Consider the following 12,893-nt stretch of genomic DNA (forward strand, 5'->3'; position numbering starts at 1 on the left):
GACTTCCCTGGTGGCACAGTGGTTAAGAATCTGCCTGCCGATGCAGGGGACTCAGGTTCAAGCCCTAGTTCGGGAAGATCTCACATGCCGCGGAGCAACTAAGCCCGTGCACCACAACTACTCAGCCTGAGCTCTACAGCCCGTGCGCCACAACTACTGAGCCTGCGCTCTAGAGCCCATGCACCACAACTACTGAGCCTGCGCTCTAGAGCCCATGCACCACAGCTACTGAGCCTGCACTAGAGAGCCCATGCTCCACAATGAGAAGCCCACCCACTGCAACGAAGAGCAGCCCCCACTCTCTGCAACTAGAGAAAGTCAGAGTGCAGCAACGAAGACCCAACGCAGCCAAAAATAAATTAATTAATTAAAATTTTAAAGTAAAAGCAATTGCTCTCCGGAGATCTCTAAAGCCAAAAATCTAGAAACTGATCAATAAATTTCCTCAAATAAGCACGCTAATAATAGTGTAAGAAGAAATTCAAAATTAAGAAAGAGATTAGGGGCTACAACCCAAACATCATGAAGAAAATAAACACAGAGTTAGGTCCAAGATCAGTTTTAAAAGAGAACTGCTTGTGACTCTGCCAATGATTATTAATGCTTTGTGCACTTTCTTATGGAATTTAGGGCCACTGTGGAGACATAACTAAAAAAGCAAAAAGGAACATTTTTCTCTTCCATTATAAGGAATGCTGACCACTATAACACAGTATTGCTACTTTGAGAACTTGCTTCCCTTATTATTTATTATGCAGATGATCCTTCAGGATCATCCTCTAATATTAAATATCAATACCTAACACCTGGCTAAAAATGTACATACGTTGTTAAAATGGTTTTCATAATACTTACGGTCTTCAACAACCCCAAATAAAGGAAAAACAGGGAACAGACATGGTTACCAAGTCTATACCAGCTAACTCACCAGCCTCTTCACACATCTCTTTTCCCTACACCATCATAAAACCACATCTTGAAGATACTAGCTCGGGTGGGTGAAGCTATACACTCAGGAGTCACTCACACCACTCTACCAACCAACAGAAGAAATCCAAACTCCAGCTATTTACTCCCTGGAAATACACAATAGCCATAGAAAAGGTAACCAAGACTACAATAATTAAATGTTCCTTTTGTTTGGTCCTGTCCCTTATTTCTATATAATCTTCTAGTAAACACTCTGCTTCCAAAATGGTTTATTTTAAAAAGACATAATAAAAGGTAGAAGCTCTATGTTTAGTCTCTTTAAAGAGACTATGGGATATTTATCTTAAAGAGTAAAATGGGTTTAAGGGTTACTTGGTAGAAACTGTTCTCTTCCCTTAAAAAAAAAAAAATGCTGAAGGAGCTATTTGATTTCTAGTTGGGGATCTATTAAATGTGTTACGTAGGTTATTAAGATGATGGCAAAGACCAGAAGAGAATGCATGGCTCTTTCACTTAAGGAACAAGGTTATAAAACTACACTTCCTCCAACAAACAAAGCCTGACAATATAAATTTGACTGTTGTACCTAAAGAACTTTATCCCAATTTTCTATTGAGTAGCCAAGAGGAATTTGATGAAACAATATGATTATTTACTACATAAATAATACCTTTTCTGGAGGAAACAATGTATACTTACTTAGTAAGCTGCCCTTTATTCTTGTTATTATCAACTCCATTGTAAGTCACAGCTGCCAGTTTTCTGCTCCGGTAGTTCTCATAGTGTACATTATTAGTGACATCTTTCAAGTCCTGCATGTGTGTTCTGTCATAAATAAATGACACATCAAGAGTTTGCTTCTATTAAGAAAGCTTTGGTGTAAATTCAAAATTTTAGTAAAACAAAAATTTCAGACTTAAAATGAGCAAAAGACTATTCTTAAGGGAGATGGCATCCATCTGTCTTCATTCACACGTAAGGCAGAGTAAGACACAATGAGCTAACTTGACACCAATGGAAAATTAGGTTCCAGATGAAAGTTTAGGAGCATAAATCCTCTCAAAGCAGTTACTAAAGAATGACATTTCTAGAGAAGAGTATTTACCTTTTTAGTATATATTTTATTTTACTAGAGAAGGAAAAGTAGATTAGCTCCTACTAAAGTTCACAAAGCAAAAGAAATTGCTTTCCTTTTAGCAATATTATTAATATTTGAGTTTTTATTCAGGTAATACATAGGGACACTTTAGATCACATATCAAGTTGGATGCAAACTGGGGAATTTTAATCTTGAGTAAATTTCTGTTTAATCAAATTGTCCATTAAATGTGGTATTTTGGTTAAATGAATGTCTGCTCATAGCATATCTATCATACATAAAATCAATCCATAGGAGACAACTATACAATACATGAGACAATTTCATCATTCCTTAATGTTTCAAGATGCTAAAAGACTCCCTGAGCTGCTCTACGGTATCCTTTACCAATGCAGCAGTGTTTTTGGATATACGTGGTGTGGGAGTATTCTATATCATTTGATCTTCCCTTTTCTCATCATTCATTCCTGCAGCTGCAATCCCCCATCTTTCATCTCCACCACTTTACCAAAATTTCCTTATGGGAGACAAACATAAAGGTGTTACTCTGTATTTATTCTTCCTGATATCCAGGAAACAGTTACTACTACTTTCCCTTTTGTAAACAGAATGTGATGTTCAATTACTCTGATTCACCTAGTACTGGACATTTCCATGCAGTTTTCTGATAGCTTAACTCCTCCAATTTCTAAGACTGTGTTTTTCACAAGCCTCATCTCCCTTTATACTCTGTCCCTTGATGAATATATCCTCTCTATGGCCACTAGAGTTACACCTAAAGCTCTATCCTTCTGTACTTTAGTCAAGTCAGACAGTTCCTTACTCCTAGCATATCCAATGACTGGGACTGAATAGTTCATGTTAATTTGTCACTGACTCTCAAACTTCAGAATTCTACTGCTTTGGGAGCTCTCTTTGCAGTCTCGAAGTCAAACCACACTAACCCAGGACAACTTTCTCCTTGGCGGTCAGTCATTTTTTTGGTACCAATATATGTTATAGGTGACACCACATAACGTTTTCAACTACACTGTAAACACTCCCTTTTACAAAAAACATGCCATCACCTTTTGTACTCTTGCCACAGATAGCACATAATGGGCCCTTTAAAAAGAACTGATTTGAAGCTGAGTTATAATAAACACTGTTGACTTTCTAAAATTACTGTTATCAGTTTCTCTAAGCAGAGAATAATAACTGTGCCAATATGAAACAATCTTCTTGTAATTTTTAAATATTATCTCATCAATGAATCACGGAAAAATAACTAAAAGACCTGAGGTAAAGTACTTTAGTAGCTGAAATACAAGATGTATAAAACAAAAATAAGGTGGACTTATTAACTAGTTGTTAAACTATTTTTGTTAATGTCATCAACATTTTAGATAGTGAAATATTTTTCCCTTTTACTAAAATAGCTTTTTTTATGATTACCTGGTTCTGGTATTTTTCAGGATATAGAAATCTCTATTTCCACTTACTTAAATATTTTACTTTATCCTTCTAAAAATCAACCTGTTCCTCCACTCTGAAAATAATTAGTAATATAGTTTTCTCCACAGTTTCCGGAATTTATTCATCTTTTCCATTTCTTATTGCTGATAACAAAGCACTCTCTTCTCTCCTTTTGTTTTCCTTCTCTATTTGATTTCTGCACTGTCCACTGCCACACCCTGAAACTTATTTTTATCAAGTTTTCCTCTTTCCATTGTCTTCCTTGGTTTGCCTGCAACAGCTAGTTCTCTTAATTAGTAAAGTGACACAGCTTTGAACTTGAATGTTTCTTAGAAGCAACCAGTACTCCTAAATTTAACCTGCAGGATTTCAATTACTTGGAACTTACAGACATATGGAACACTGGCATTGATATTTCCTTCATGTATTTATTAAATATCCACTAGGTGCCTTTATCATAAAGACATGAGCTACATAATATATACATCTTTCTCATCTCTCCTCCGAAATTAAAAGGAAAAGCAATAAAGTAAAATATTCCTAAGCTTACCATTTTCAAAGCATACTTATCAAGGATGTTTTACACGTCTCAAAGACTATAAATGAAAAATTGTGTTAAGAAGCCAAATGAACATCTAGCATAAGTGAACATTTATGCCTTAGGAAAGAAAAACAAGTGTGCTAAAACAAATTTAACAAATAAATGAATTTTTTATTAAGCAAATTTGCCTAATAATCTACCTCAAGGAGCTGAAGCCAATATCTTCATCCTACTTGTTAAAAATGTTAAGTAGGACCACTCCCAATCCCACAAATAAAGATTTAATGACTGTATTTATCCTAATCCATCTTAAGGCATCTATTTCCATGAATCTCTTCCTATCTGACCCACTCCATGATAACATACCACTTACCACTTACTCTGAGTTTCTTTAATACATCTAAGCAACCTCATCACAGCACACATCTACTTATATATTACATAATTTTAGAATTTTTTATATTTTCATACATATGTGTGATTGTCCTGTTGCTTTCCTGTACTAAATCTTCCTGCAGGAATGGTCCTTCCTGCTTATAATGCTTCCATACTAGTGAGTCCCACTCACCAGATGTCACTGTGTACCTTCAAATGTTCAAAGTCTAGCTTCTGACTCAGTAACTAGCCTTCTTGTCTATAGTATTTTAGGTATATAGGCAATTATTGATTGCATATTTAAAAAACACATAAGATGGGCTTCCCTGGTGGTGCAGTGGTTGAGGGTCCGCCTGCCGATGCAGGGAACACGGGTTTGTGCCCCGGTCCGGGAGGATCCCACATGCCACAGAGTGGCTGGGCCGGTGAGCCATGGCAGCTGAGCCTGCACATCCGGAGCCTGTGCTCCGCAGCAGGAAAGGCCACAACAGTGAGAGGCCCGCAAAAAAAAAACCAAAAAACAAAACAAAACAAAAAACACATAAGACAAACTTAATAGAATATCATTGTCTCAGGCACTAGGCAAGTAGCACAGATTTAAAATTGAGGAAAATAAAATCAGAGGGAATGTACTGGCAATTAATACTTATGAAACATTCCTTACATATATAATATCATAAGAGATTATTAGTTCTTCTAAAGTCACATCTTAAAAATGGAAGTGAAAGGAAAGAGTTCGTAACAGAACCTGAAGTGTTGTATTCTCAAAATCAAGAGATGACCACCCTTTCATATGCATTTGCTCTTCTCCCACTGTGTGAGGCATGGCAACCCCAATGGCTAAATTAACTCCGTCATCCACTTTCTACCAAAACACCCCGTCATGAGGTCTTTTGAGAAAAACCAATTACATGGCAATCTCTTTGACTTCAAAATTCACTTTCATCTCTTGTATATTTCTTGAGGCAGCAGTTTGACTCATATTTTCCCCCACTTTTAAGAATGATCTTATTCTTGTTCCATGATTTCCAATTATCAATATGCATGTTACTACTTCAACATAGCTCAAGAGATTCCTGTGTTTTGGGAAAGTGAATAGTATGAAAATGAAGAGACACCAACTTAAGATGACCATCTAAAACTGGAGGTTGAAGAGAATAGTACATAGTGAGGGTCTGGAGAAGCAAGCAAGATGAGAGAGGAGAGAAGTAGCAAAAGGGTATGAAATGGCATGAGAAAGGAATTTATCTCAGCATGAAAACACTGAGGTTCATTTTGATCCCCTTTCTGTTCCTTGCCCACTAATGTCTCTGGTTCTTTTCAACTTTTTCTTCAGGATTTCCCTCTCTGCTACTGATTTTCCAATTCAGGTCCTGGTCCTCTAATCAGAAAAACCTCAACGTCCTGTTCTCACATGCTTTCCTTCTCTTTCATCAGGTGCACAAGGTACAATTTAGGAGTAATGTTTTCCCTCCTGGGAGGAAGATCAGTTTTGTTCACAGTGTTCCAGTAACAAAAACACTCCACTCACCAGCTACCAAGCTATGTATTTTTAAATACTCAAAGTCAAGTTTTTGACCCAAAACTTAGCCCTCCCTTCCACAGTTTCCACATTAAAGAAGAGCAAAAGCCTTTTCCTTTCCACTTTCCATACCTCTTTCAGTATTAAACCTTAACACAAAGTATAATGATCAAGAGACCCATTTTCCTATATATCCTTAGCCACACAGCCTATTTTGTAATTTCACTCTTGACTTCAAAACCTTGGCAAAATAACCCAAGTTGTCTCTATGCAGTGCTTACTGCAGTGCTTACTTCAGGGCTAGAACGAAGATACCACTTTAAATTAGCTAAATTTATACAAGACGAAAAGTTAAATCTGTCTAACTCTAATTTTATTTAGGGGAAGAAAAAATTTATGTTATTTTCATCATTACTCACACTTACCTTATCAACATATTTCTTAGAATTGTAAAATCACAATGTTCACCATTTTCAACTATAAAAAAAATAGATCACATACATTATTTCCACTAAACCCAGTCTTTTCAGAGGAAACTGGGTGTTAACAACAATGAGAGAATATGCAAAATAGCTTAGATCAATTTTTCATTAAGATTTAACACTGTAACATAGTACTTAATTTAAGGGCACATCAGACGACTGTGCTATATTACTTTATTGTAGTTTAATCCTCAATAATAAAATATAAACCTAACAAATGAGCTCTCCAAAAGCAAACAATTTTGACATTTTGAAAGAGGACATCATATATTTCTCTTTATTGGTTGAAAATGTATTTATTCAATAATAAAATGCATTTTAAAAGTTCAGTGTTGGGGATGAGCAGGGGATCACTTTAGAAAAACTTCCCTGAGGTAACTAAAATGAAAACTTGAGCCAAGAACATTAAGGTTCTTTATTTTTAAAAAACGTATCACTAAAAGAACACTCTTTGGTGGGGGAGGTACCTAAAACTAAAGATACAAAGCAATTTCTTCTGTGCATTATTTCTAAGGGCTGTACTAGTTCTAAAGCCTCAGCTCAGCAACTGAAGGTTACATGGCGATGACAGAGCTGGGAATGAGCACAGTATCACTGGTCGGGAAAGTCACTGGTAACGACTAACTTGGAAAATATTCTAAATATTACAGAATTTTTCAAAGTAATACCAACAAAGAGAACAATCATGACTCAAATCTTGATTCCAAGTTACTATAATACAGAAGATTAAATATTAGTAAAACCAGTATAATAAACACAAATTTGGGGAAACATGTCTATTGCCAAGAAGGCCTTGTTGAGAATTGATGCTATAACTAAGATTTTATTGTTGTTTAACACTCCTTAAAAAATTAGTAGAGGATCTCTTAATAATGAAATCTTTTTGCTCTAAAGATGTGATGCCAAAAAAGGTGACTTCTGTCCTGAGGAAAAGAAACTGAATGTTTTAATTGAGCTTCTGACAGTTCTCATTCTTGAGGGTCCCAGACCCATCTGAGACTCAGATAAAAGTGACAGGCCTTTTCCAAAATTGTTCTCAATTTCAGAAGGTTTATTAGATCCCTTGGAAGCAATCTTTGGTCCCCACGTAAAGAACTCCTGCATTGTAAGAGTTTTCAAACAAAAAAACAGGAATAGACTTAATGGTGAGGCAGAGGTGGGAGGGTGGGTACTGACAAGTGGCTTCTAAAGTACTACACCGTTAAGATTTAACACGTACTTGCCTGACTTAGTAGGACACAAGGTCTGAGAAACTTGAGGAAATGAGACTCAATGAAACTGAATTCAGAACTATCTTTGAAAATCTAGACGGTATCAATGCAGTATGCATATCATACTACTTACTATAAATACAAATATTTTTAATCACATTTGTGAGATCTTATAGAAAGCCATTCACTGAAGAAAACCTTACCTTCAGCAACACCCCAAGGATACTGCCTTCCTCTGACCCTTTTGCCATTAACTTCAATGATAGTATTACTACCTACCACAGCAAGAGGTAAACGGTCCTATAAAACAAAGTACTCTTGTTCAAATATATCTCTGTAGTCCTCACAAATTCAAGAATAAAGAAGTTACATTACTCAACAGATAAGCAAAAACAATTATTACCCCGACAGTTTCTGCATTCATTTTTATAGGCCATTCAATTACTATTTAGTAAAATGCCATTATATGGTATTGTCACCAATGTAAACAATAAATAAAATATTTTCACTGAAAATTTAAGAATACTAAGGCATATGCTGATCAAATTATTTGTTAAAACATCATTCCAAAAAGAAGCTGCCCCATATTGGAAAAATTAAAAAGGATAAAAAATATATTAGCAGTTAGAGGAGAAAAATGAGGCTTGTGGCTAGCTTGCCTACCTGATCACAAACCAACCCTAACAGCCCTGGAGGCAGAGAATGCCATTAGTCAGTACATCATTTTTAGGTCCAGGGTACTTAGGAAACCACTATAATTTAAAAATACAGAAAATTATGTCGGTATAGATTTTTGGTTGATTCTTATGAAAGGACAAAAGAAAACTTATTTTTGGTCTTAAAACAAAGATTAAGCATAACAGTGCTTAAGAACAAATCCTTTCCCTTCTTATTACGCCCCCCTTTTCTTTCCCATTACCTGTTTTTAGGGGGAAAATTATAAAATATCAAATCAGTTAACTGAAAACCACATGAAGACAAGAATTACATTATTCATCTCTCTATTCCATACAATGCTTTATGATACATAATAGCCAAACAACAAAGTTAATCATAAAGTTGAATTCAATACTGAATAACCTCTCTATTTAGTTTGTAAGTCAACTGTTTAAAAACACTAATATTTTTGGTCTTTCCAGCAGCTATTATAGTATTTTTAAGTCCCTAAAACATTTTAGTATATGTATGGGAATGAACCTACCTTTATCTTTTTAACAAGCTTATTTTCTTCTTCATCATCTGTCTCTGGGAATTCATATATTTTAATTTTATGTTCTTGGATTTCTTTCATTATCTAAAATGAAAGAGGAAGTCAGCAAAAGAGCATCACACATAATTTTAGTAAAGTAGCCTTATTTTTATTATACTCTTCTTAAACTCCTGAGTCCTCAGTTCCAGTTCCTTTACTGTTTTTCAATGATGCAAAATGTCATCTAAAACCAAAGTACTATGCTAGTCTTTTTTTTAACCATAAAGTTGATATATAAAAGTACCATTCTCAAAATCCAATTACTGCAGAAGTGTTAAAAGTCATATGGTTATAACCAAAAGAGTTCTAAAAATGATGTAAGAACCCAGAAAGGGATTTCTCTAGCTGATTTCTACTCTAATGGCTTTAGGTCATTTACTTATAATGACTGAGATACTTCCTCTAGATAAACTCTTACCAACTGTTTTATTCATCTGAATCAACAAAGCTTAAACTCACCTAAAATTTTTAGTAGAATTTAGCAAAGGTAAGGAAAATTAAGTATAGCATTGGCTCCAGGAAAAACAAAGTGCACACTTATCAGAAAATATCCTTGCATGTACATGTGCATGCACACAAATCAAGGAGCAACACATATAAGATCAAGCAAAGCACACAGGGAGAAAACATGCCCTGGAAATTAAGAAGCTAATGAGTTTATAATAATAATCAATGAGAGTGCAGGAAAAAGAAAGACAAACTTATTAATAACATCAGAATGACCTAGTTCAAATTAAATTATCTTGTCCAAAATCACTCCAAATTCTAATAAGAATACAGACATCTAAATAATGTTGAATACCTACCCTATTCAAACTCATAACAAACTGATGGCTAATATACCTATAGCTAGCTCCCTGCCTGTACTGGTAGTTCAGCGCTTCTCTCACTGCCGGGGTCCCCAGCAGCAGTAAAGGGAACCTAAACAAAATGTGCAACACAGTTACTAAACCAGACAGAAGTAAAACTGCCACTGAGAACAATAGGACCACATATTTTTTACAATTGAGTTACATATGTCTATATACAAAAAAACCCAAGAAGATAAACGATGAGATGTCAAATACATGACTAGAAGAAGAAAGGAACACTAGCAGCTAGCTCTAGGAGCAGTGGTTCTTAGTCAGAGGTTGTATATTAAAATGGCCTGAGTGAGCATCTTCAAAATAATGAATACAAAAGCCCTATCTTAACCTACAGAACCAACTGGTAGAAATATGCTCCAGTAACTCATTCTGAAAAAGTTCTCTAGACGACTCTGATAAACACCCTTGCTTAAAAACGTTTTTTAGGGCTTCCCTGGTGGCGCAGTGGTTAAGAATCTACCTGCCAATGCAGGGGACACGGGTTCGAGCCCTGGTCTGGGAAGATCCCACATGCCGCGGAGCAACTAAGTCCATGCGCCACAACTACTGAGCCTGCGCTCTAGAGCCCACGAGCCACAACTACTGAGCCTGCATGCCCTAGACCCCATGCTCTGCAACAAGATAAGCCACCACAATGAGAAGCCCGTGCACTGCAACGAAGAGTAGCCCCCCGGGCTTCCCTGGTGGCGCAGTGGTTGAGAGTCCGCCTGTCGATGCAGGGGACACGGGTTTGTGCCCCGGTCCGGGAAGATCCCACATGCCGCGGAGCGGCTAGGCCCGTGAGCTGTGGCCGCTGGGCCTGCGCGTCTAGAGCCTGTGCTCCACGGCGGGAGAGGCCACGGCAGTGAGGGGCCCGCGTACCACAAAAAAAAAAAAAAAAGGGTAGCCCCCACTTGCCGCAACTAGAGAAAGCCCGTGTGCAGCAACGAAGACCCAACACAGCCAAAAGTAAATCAATAAAATAAATAAATTTATTTTTTAAGAAGTTTTTTAAAAGCATAAACGAAGAAAAAGAAAATTGTACAACCCTACAATGTGACCAATCCGGAAGTAGAGATCATTGCTTATTCGTCTTTATCTCTTAGTTCTTAGAACAAATACAAATCAAGATACATACAAATCAAGACAGAAGAAGAGAAATGTTATTATATGATTAGTATTTGAACTTAGAAACAGCACATTACAAAATAAAAATGGAGTGAATAAGTATAAAATAAAAACATATACTCCTGGTAGAAATACCAGATATATGTAGTAAAAATGATACACTAAAACATCAAAATCTATACAGATTTAACACAATTTCAAAGCAAATTTCCACAGGCTTTTGTTTTTGTAATAGGTTTCAAGTTATTCTAAAATTCATACTGAAAAAGGTGAAGAACCAAAGTATCTTGTTACAAAGGGGACTATAAGGACAATAAGAGATAATTAACTCTAACATCTATTTAAAAATATTATACAACATAGCCGCAGTTTAAAAGACAGAAAACTGGCCTAAAACTTAAAAATAGGAAATTGGAATAGGAAATTGGAATAGGAAAGTACAATAGTTCCAGAAACTGACCCTACATTTCATAAAATATAATATATAATAAACCAAACACAACAATGAGGGAAAAATAAACCCCTGCTTTAAAGTGTTCAGCTTTTCTGGAAAATTAAATTAAATCAAATTAGGTACCACTTTATGCCAAAAAAGTTTTAAAAATAAAAATGACAAACAATGCTGGCAAGACATTGGAACAAATATACCCGTTATAAAACGAATTTGATTGTTGATTGACAAAATGGGTAGGTGGGGGAGGGAGATAAAATAATCATACCCTTTCAAAAAGTAATCCTGTTCCTGGGAATTCAGTCTAGGAAAGTAATTCTAAAGGGTGTGGGAGGGTGCTGGTGGAAGCTATACGGAAACATCTAAAATAGCCTATTTAAATTGAAAGGATAAGGGCATATGATAATACTTATGGGCTCCTAGGAGAAAACTAAAGCAGAAGACTATTTTCAAGAGTTATTTTTAATACACTGTAAACAACCATATAGTAAAGTAGCAAGAGGAATACACTGTAACACATTATACTGAAAATATGAAAAACCGCAAATTACATGAATGATATTAGAAACCCAAGAGTTCAAACTCATTCTACTTACCTGTTTCTTAAACTGTTGGCACTCCTCTGGTGTGAGTGTGTCTGCTTTGGCAATAAGTGGAATGATATTCACTTTTTCATGCAAACGCTTCATAAATTCAATATCCAATGGTTTAAGTCTGAAATACACAATATGACTGGATTGATCAGTTTAGGAGAAGAGATTCTTCACATCCCAACGTTAAATTACATACATTGGAACTACTTTACTTACTCATCAGAAACACTCCCTGAAGGTGTATTGGGCCAGCAACAGTTAGGAAGAACAGGATTTCAAGAAGCATTGGAGTGGCTAAGAAGGCTTTGACTCCTGTCCTTTAACACCCTGGTCATAGGGTTTGGGCCCTAAAGAAGAATTAGAAAAACCAGGAGGCTCCTAATAGGCTTTCCTACAGCAGTCTCTACATTTACTACTCAAAACTTGGGAAATCTTTGTTTTGTTTTTAAATGAAAAATTTAGTCCTCCTTCACTTCTTGCTACCAACTATATTTCTCAGAGAAGAGGCTCAAAAGAGAATCTTCTTCATCCCTTTTACCTATTACACTCTAACTGCTGCCTCCACTTTGCCATTATACTTTCAAGAAGGTCACCAAATACTACCATGCTGCAAATTAATTAGCAGCAGCCAACTCATAAATACTGTGGTGTGTACCAGTATTTTTTAATTTGCCCATTATGCAACATTGACATTACTCCCTCACAAGCTCTTCACTTAGGGTAATTTTCAGGATCCTCTTTGTAAGCTAGTCTCCTTAATACGTACATTCCTCAGAATTCTCTAGAAGGTCTTCTCTTCTCACTCTGCATTCTGTAAGCTTATCATTAACTACAATGACTTCTATTATCCTCTATGGGTCAATGACTCCCGAGTCTTTATACCCAGCTCAGATCTCACTCCTGTGTTCCAGGCTTGTGTCCACCCAGTGGAAATACTACTCGGATATCCCATTTTGGCACCTCAAAATCAAAAGCTCATCTGAGCCCCCACGTTTTCCTTCCCCTTCTGTGC

General features: G+C 36.2%; 1 protein-coding gene across 4 annotated transcripts in view; it reads right to left on the reverse strand.

Moving 5' to 3' along the window:
• SEPTIN7 (septin 7) overlaps positions 1-12,893 on the reverse strand; it is a 103,499-nt gene that overhangs the window by 16,220 nt on the left and 74,386 nt on the right. For all 4 annotated transcript variants that reach the window (XM_032642790.1, XM_032642791.1, XM_032642792.1 and 1 more), the window contains 5 exons: positions 11,885-12,002; positions 8,817-8,909; positions 7,819-7,915; positions 6,348-6,399; positions 1,630-1,755 (listed from right to left, as the gene is read on the reverse strand). In XM_032642790.1, the coding sequence (XP_032498681.1) occupies positions 1,630-1,755; positions 6,348-6,399; positions 7,819-7,915; positions 8,817-8,909; positions 11,885-12,002 (486 nt within the window). The remainder of the gene's footprint in view (positions 1-1,629; positions 1,756-6,347; positions 6,400-7,818; positions 7,916-8,816; positions 8,910-11,884; positions 12,003-12,893) is intronic.

This window comes from Phocoena sinus, chromosome 9, assembly GCF_008692025.1.
Source record: "Phocoena sinus isolate mPhoSin1 chromosome 9, mPhoSin1.pri, whole genome shotgun sequence".
Lineage (NCBI taxonomy): Eukaryota > Metazoa > Chordata > Mammalia > Artiodactyla > Phocoenidae > Phocoena > Phocoena sinus.